The following is a 7769-nucleotide window of genomic DNA, read 5'->3' on the forward strand; positions in this document are numbered from 1 at the left end:
CCCACTATTTTTTCTAAATTATATCTGACACTCCTCTTTTTTTGCACCCTACAAAAAATTTCATAATTGTTTAGTTCATATTATGCCTAGACTTCCTCCCTTTTAAACACAACATGTTGGTCATATGACTTTTAATAAAAATTTATGTCTAAAATATTCTCACTTCTTCCTCACACTCTCCTAGGATACGTATCCAGCCGTATCCGTGGAGTATCGGTGTCGGATACGGGTGCGACACCGATACTTTTCCTTTTTTCATGTATCCGGGCTTCACAGTATATATATATATATATATATATATATAAAATTTTTCTTGTGCATAATCTTAGGGAAAAAATTGTTCAGTTTTTTTTACATTATTAGTGTATTGTTTTGCAGAAAGGAAATCCCTTGCTAAAACACATTAGGAACGTTAGATGGGCATTTGCTGATGTTGTTTGTGACTACTTGCTTGGCCAAAGCTCCTGTGCTCTGTATCTCAGGTTTTTTTCTCTCTGTTTTTTTTTTTATGCATAAACTTGCTTGTTTCTCTCATCAATTTAGACGTGCTAGGCTGGATGTCCTGGAGTTTGTTGCAGACTTGCAGCCCTTGGTGTCAACATGAATAAGCAGTGCTTTCTATTACAAATTTGTTAGTTAAAATGTGGCTGGAAAAAAACATTGTTGAAAATCCATATCAAATCATCAGTCAACGCTAGATCTCCTCTGTCAGTATTACTATGGCGTGTGTGTAGGATAATTACATGTAATCTCATGATTGGAAAAAATATTCATACCACGTGACTCAATTATGCTTGTGGAGCTGTTTGTTTTTCTAGATTCCTTGTTACCCATGCATGGTTACTTGGATATCTCACAAGTTGTTAATGTTCTGCTGGTTGGGTCACATGTAGTTATATTTATGCATCAACTTGACTTTGGTTGATGGTTTAATGCAGTCTTCGGTATCATCTTCTGCATCCAGACTACTTGTTTTATAGAATAAGGAAGTTGCAGAAGAATTTCAAGCTTCGTGTGGTTTTATGCCATGTTGGTGTGGTCAAGCACTCATTCAACTTCTATATAATCTGTTTTAGTTTCTTTTCCAATGATCTATCTACAAATTTATAATTTAACTATACCTGTTCTGCTATCTACACAAAGTGACATTTCTCTGTTGTTTTCTTATTGATTCCAGGAAGATGTAATAAAGCCTCTTCTTGAAGTTACAAAAACAGCTTTGCTTCATGACTGTACACTCCTATGTGGATGGAGGTGCTATTGACTTTACTTTTAACTGCTTGTGAATTATGCATACTGAAATACCATTTTAACTCTTGGGAGCATGAGTGCTGCTATTATCTACTACACTCTTGTGAATTTCTTATCAAACTCTGATTAGAAAATATCATATGACCATCAAAGTTTGTGGTTGCAACTTGATTAAGATTGTTAACGTGACTATGTATGTTGCAACTGTTTTCTTATGTGACTTGTAGAATATACATCTTGAAAAGGAGAAAAGCGCATTGTAGTTTCTTTTGGAACTTTTGGTTTACAAGAATTTGTACCATTTAAAGGAGCTTGAGATTAATGTAGCATTTATGTGAATTTCAATATCTGTAGTAGCATCTGGCAAGATTCCTCTTACCTGTCTAATTGATTGATTTTATATATTTTTATTCTACTGTTGTTATAGCCTGGAGGAATGTGGCCGTTACTTGGAAACCATAAAAGTCTAAGAAAACAAGCCTGCAGACATTATTCAAGGCCAAATGGATACAGATTATCTATCAAGGGTATGGTTATGTTTTATATGTTTTCTATTCATTAATTTATTATGGGTTTTAATACTTTCAAAAGCAAAGAACTAAGGATGCAGTTCGTAAATTGTTTAAATTCTAAGCATGGCTATCAATTGTGCTAAAGCTATTTTACTTTCAACTGTAGCTAACACATGCCCTTACAACAGTCCGGCATGTTAACAAGACTGATGTAGTCACCCTCGGTACCACATTTGGGGTAAGTTTGTTGTTTTTTAGAGCACATTCAGACTTCAGACACATATATTGATTGACTTTATTCAAAAGCATTTTCATCAAGATGTATTCTTGCCTTTTCAGTATCTTTGTAACATTATGGGTGCATCTATGGAAGATCTAGCTCGTTGCCCTGGCATAGTAGGAGAGCGCAAGGTATATTACCAATGGTGAAAGTGTGATGGGACAAAGATTTGCTCTTATTTTTGTTAGTGTCTGTTGCATGATTTTGAGCCGCAGCACGCCATGATACATTAACCAAAAAAATCTGAATATTTTGTACACTTCCTGATAACAGGTCAAGCGCTTGTTTGACACTTTTCATGAACCCTTCAAGCATGTGGAATCCAGCCGGCAAGCCATTCCAGAGACTTCTGTCCAGAACAAGCCAGCTAGTCCGTCCAGTCTCATCGATCAGGAACAATGCTGAATCTTCCTCCTTGATTGAAGACAAGCATGAGGATGCAGAAGATGTGAGCTAACGTAGGAAGAAAGAACTTGAAGTTACTGTCAAATCTGCCCTTTCTGCAGCTTTTGCCAAATATTCTGGTAGAGTTGGAAAGAGGAAAAGCACTTCACAGGTGGAGGAAAAAGGAGAATCAATTATTTCCAAAGAATCAGAAGCTGAAACATAAAATTACCATGAAGTTTTTCACTGGTTCAATAATTTACCCATAAACAAGATAATCTCATGAGATTAAGAGGCTTCATTTTTAATCTCTATGCATGTAAAGCCATGGAACTCTATTGGGAGTGTAAAGGGGAACATCTCTAACAAATGAAGAGGTAGTTAGTTGTAATATGATAGCTGAACTGTTAGGTAGTTATGAGGCTTTAATCAAATGGGAAGGAAGAGAAAGGAGAGAGGTGGGGTCATATGGTTATAACAACAAATCGAGGGAAGAATGGATTTTCGGTTGTTGAGAATTGAGATAAGTTGGGAGGGAGAGTTAGTACCTTTGAAATTCTTGATTTGAGTGATATTCTTATCTTTGTAAATTCTGTCTACCTCGTTTTCTTGATTCCGAAACCACATTGGGAATTTTTGTTTAATGTTTCTATTAGTTCTAACCTATTTTCCAAGAGACATTATCTATCAAGCTCCTCTTCTAGAAGCAGTCTCTGCCAATTTTTTAATTTTATTTTGGATCTTGCCCTACCTCCGCATACATTATTGGGGATTCTGGAGTAATATAATAATAACTACGTAACGTTTACTTAGCAAAAGAATATACTAAGTTGAGTTATAACCCCACTTAGGAACTTATGATCTATCTCCTAGGTATTTTCTGCTCATGTTTTGGATATTGCATTTTTCCCCATTATATCAGGATGGGGCTAGAAAAGTGATTTTCATCATTTCATGAAAATGAAGAAATATCCACAGATTGTTATGAAGGACATTCAGTTATCCAAGTCTCTACGTTACATCATTCAGAGTTTTGGCTCTTTGTTGTTCGCGTTGGTAATATTAATTTATCTCGATTCTGATATAAAGCTGCAATTAGTTTGCTGATCTTTTTATCATGAAATATCGGTTGATATGACGAGTAGGGTTTCCTGTTGTGCTTACATGCTTTTTGGGGAATCCCTTGCATTCAGCCATACGCCAGTCATGTAAGCCCAACAGGTCAGCATTACTCCATTATCCTTCACGTCTGCATGTTAGCATTTCTCCATATATAATAAAAGTGAATTAGCTTTCAATATAGTTGTCCTATTGCACCTTATGCTAATGGCTAAAATTGAGCTCTCTGCCAATTTCCAGATGGAAAGAAGCTAGATTCCATCGATCTCTATGCAAGGGTCTAAGTGGGGGAGCTCAATATTAAGGTCGTTTTCCGTTGGCCAAAAGTGATTCAGTCTGGTTTGAAGTAAGTCACTAAGTTTGTTTTCACACGGTGAGTTATGGGATATAGCTTTTGAATTTAGAGGAAACAAAACTCTCTTGAAAGAATGGATCTTTAGTTTCATCATATTTTACAGAAGAAATGTTCTGTCCATATATTAGCGACATAATTATTAGAAACTTCAAATTCCTCTTAATTTTGTACCATGTATCTTAGCTAGTATGTCATTACAAAGCCAATCTAAACAAGTATAGATATTAAAATGATATGAAAAAACATCTAGAACTAAACGTGTCCATGACTGCATGCAAATGATTTTATCCTCATTGTCTTTCTGCTTTGCATTTTCTTCCTCCTCTCTTCTCTGTTGTTGAAGACAGTAGGGATGACGCAGTCCTACTGATGAAGGGTGAAATCGCACTTGTTTTTTGGGGCCTAATGTTTGTCCAAGCACTATTTTAGTCCAAGAACGAATAAAACTTTATTTCTTGGCTGCTTCTGCTTCTGCTTCTGCTCCTCTCAAACAGAATGTTGAAGAAACATAATGCTCACCTAATGACTTGGACTTGGCGTTTGTTTCTGAAATCGTAGGGAGCTAGATGAACTAAGAGAGGATTGGTTCCTAACAAGTGGTATCAGTGATTGTACAACATCTGTCATGAGCGGCCTGTAATCAGCTTCTGGCTGTATGCACATTGCTGCAATGGCAGCTATCTGTGAATACCATAGTAGCAGAAATGAGAGCATGAGAATGAGATAACAACAATGACTAAACAAAACCAAATTTGACCTGAATTAAATCCTTCTTTGAGTACTGTCCACGTAGAGCTGGGTCAACCATTTCAATCACCTTTTCTCTGTTTGTCAACCTTGGGAGAGCCTGATGAATAACAAATATCATATGTTACAAAATAAAATATGACAGTCATCGTTACAGCTTAGCTTCCTCACTAATATTTTGGAATGAACACTTAGCATTTTTTCTCCTTTGGTTTTAACATAAACATAAGTTACATAATCTATTTTATTCTTTCAAAAATTGAAGAGTGCTAGTATTACTATTTACTAACCCAAGAGACAAGGACGTGTTCTCCTGGGGCCCGCTTGATATCAACTGGCACACGTCCCGTGAGCAGTTCAAGAAGAACCACACCATAGCTGTAAACATCTGACTTTGTAGTAAGCTTACCCATGGCGTACCTACACCATGCCCAAATTCAAGGGACAAATTAAATATATGCCATAAGTTATGAAGCAAATTATAAATATATCATGAATGGTCCGCAGTATGAAATTTCTATATGCCAAAAATCATAAAATTAAAAAAAATTGCAGCCTGCATGATAGGGACTTGACTGTGACCATGTGCATGTGGTTCTTTTTTTTAACACTGCAAGTTATGTACTGGCAGTGTGGGTTGAGACTGAAGATAAGGCAGGGTACTTCCAAATGACATGAAATGGGGTACTCGTAAATCGTAATACTTACTCTGGTGCCAAATATCCAGTGGTCCCCAACATACGGGTGGAAACCTGACCGTTCCTCTTGTCTGATCCCATCTTAGGCAATCCAAAATCAGACACCTTGGCACGCAAGTTTTGATCCAGTAGAACGTTGTTACTCTTGAAGTCTCTGTGGATCACAGGAGAGACTGCATGTTCATGCAAGAATTCCAGTGCCCTGGCACAATCAAGGGCTATCCTCATCCGGGCCCACCAATCCAACGGCCGAGTTTGATCGTTGAGGGTGTGAAGATGGTAGTGGAGGGTTCCATTGGGCATGTATTCAAAAATCAATAACCTGTGGTGTTGGTCAGCACAATAGCCAAGTAACTCCACCGAATGAGGAGAGTGCAAGCGACTCAGGAGATCGACCTGCAATAAATGTCATTTAGTCTTCACACCCCATGTGCTGGATTTGAATAAAGCTCACAATGTGAGTTGGCAAGTGGGATGGACTCATTGAAAGATAAAAGAGATTTGCATTCCAATTCTTCATGGTCCCAATTTTGGTTGCAAAAGGCCAGAGGCTTTTTTTTTTAAAAAAAATAAAATTGACAGGAAATGTCTTACTGTCTGTATTTTAATGACCTAGGAATAAGTTTTATTAATATTTTGATTCAATAGCAGTGCATAATTCATTAATTCTTGATAACATTCACCAACAAAAAAACTAAACTTGGATAACTTTATTTTTTAGTTTTATGGAGGATTCTTTTAATCATTAACATGCTTTCACAGTTTAAAAAATATTCTAGGTTAGAAGATGCTGAAAAGTTAATAATTTATACCCCTAAGGAATACCAATACTCGAGTCAAATGTCATGCCATGAAGGCATATTAAGGTTTTCACGTGATAGGTTCCTTTCACATTAATATAAAACCGTTCGTTACGACTTATAAATTTTCATAGGCAACCAATACAAGTTTCAGCTTACCAAAAGACAAAAACAAAGTCTCTGAACAAACTGGATCTAATACAAGGAAAGGAGACATAGAGAGAGATGGAGCAAGTAACAACAAGAAATAATTAAATCTTTTGCGTACCAAAAAAGAAGAGGATATAATAAGTAGATCATTAAATGAAGCAGAGTCACTCACCGCTATTCTGAAGGCACGCTCCCCTTGCTTACCCTCAGTGTGAAGCAACTTAATTGCTGCCATAGTGCCATCACTTAGAACACCTCTGTACATCAAACCATGCCCTCCAATTCCATTACTACCAATCACATTTGCTTCGCTGAATCCATCCGTGGCAATTTCTAATTCCCTATAGGTGAACACTTGTACTCCTCTAAATTTAGGTGCTGGGGTCCTGCTCAAATTTCCCCCATTGAGACACCCACTTTTCACATCTACAATTTAATGTATCCAAGCATTCATGTATTAGCTTCTATGAATATTAATTAAAGCCTCACTCTTTACTCCTCAAAGACTAGCAACAAATTTGAATTACTATTAAGAACAATTAATGAATTAATGATATAGTAGGGACAAATTCATGCGATCATCTGCTGCCTGAAAAAATTAAACCGTTGAAATTCCTAGCTAGAAATTCATGGTATCTGTATCTGCTTCACTAATTAAGAAACTGATTCCAATAAATTGATAGCATGTGATGTGTCACTAGTTACCTGGGCTAGAATTCAACGTTGTTGAAGTAATGAGCCTGCTGCTTGTGTCATGAAGCTCTCTGCTGTCTTCTTCGCAAGTTCCATTCTTGCTGAAGGATTTCTGGCGACGGATCAAGAATAAAACAACAAAAATGATAAATAGGACCGTAACTAAGGTGACCAATGCGATGATTATGAGAATGGTTTTGGAGGGGAAATGGCCATGGCTATGGCTATGTCTTTCTGAATGTAAGTGGTGTGGTGTGTAAGAATGGTTCCTAGTTGGTGGACCTGCAGGTACAGTGGTTGTAGTATTAACCTCCATGACAGACAACAGAGAAAAAAAATGAGAGAGAAAAATTAAATGGTTTTTGTTTTGATGTCAGAAAGAAGTTTCGGATGGGAAGGCAGGGAATTAAGAGAGAGTGGGGGAGAGTGGAAGATGGGTTTTGTTTATAATAATAAACAAAACAATGAGGGGTGCGAGTATTTGCAAGTTTTAAGCCTCCTTTCCTAGGAGGGCAAGTCACCTTCTCTCTCTCTCTCTCGTGAATATTAAATCAAGTGGTTTTAGTGTACTTCATTCGTCTCTTCTTTTGTTACTTTCTAAGGAATTGTCTCTTTCTTTGTATAAGAAAATCTTGGAAGCTTTTGCACAATCAATCTTTCACTCATGCTCTCTCTATAATCATTCCCTAATTATAGATTATATACATTCCACTTTGCTGAAACAAGAATGTATTTGTAGCACGTCTTTTTCTCAGTCTTCTTTGGTAAAAGAAAACAAAA

At 36.8% G+C, this 7769-nt stretch overlaps 1 protein-coding gene and 1 pseudogene across 1 annotated transcript; one reads left to right on the plus strand and one right to left on the minus strand.

Annotated features, from left to right (window-relative positions):
• Window positions 1-257: 257 nt before the first annotated feature.
• On the plus strand, window positions 258-3687 carry LOC100784220 (DNA excision repair protein ERCC-1-like; annotated as a pseudogene).
• Window positions 3688-4420: 733 nt separating this feature from the next.
• On the minus strand, window positions 4421-7305 carry LOC100499645 (protein kinase). The gene is made up of 6 exons (NM_001250743.1): window positions 7002-7305; window positions 6469-6722; window positions 5357-5742; window positions 4939-5068; window positions 4659-4748; window positions 4421-4582 (listed from the first exon to the last, which is right to left on the minus strand). Exons 1-6 carry the CDS (start codon window positions 7303-7305, stop codon window positions 4421-4423), a joined length of 1326 nt encoding a protein of 441 aa, NP_001237672.1.
• Between the last annotated feature and the right edge of the window lie 464 nt (window positions 7306-7769).

The sequence above is a fragment of the Glycine max genome, chromosome 20 (assembly GCF_000004515.6).
Source record: "Glycine max cultivar Williams 82 chromosome 20, Glycine_max_v4.0, whole genome shotgun sequence".
Classification (NCBI taxonomy): Eukaryota; Viridiplantae; Streptophyta; class Magnoliopsida; order Fabales; family Fabaceae; genus Glycine; species Glycine max.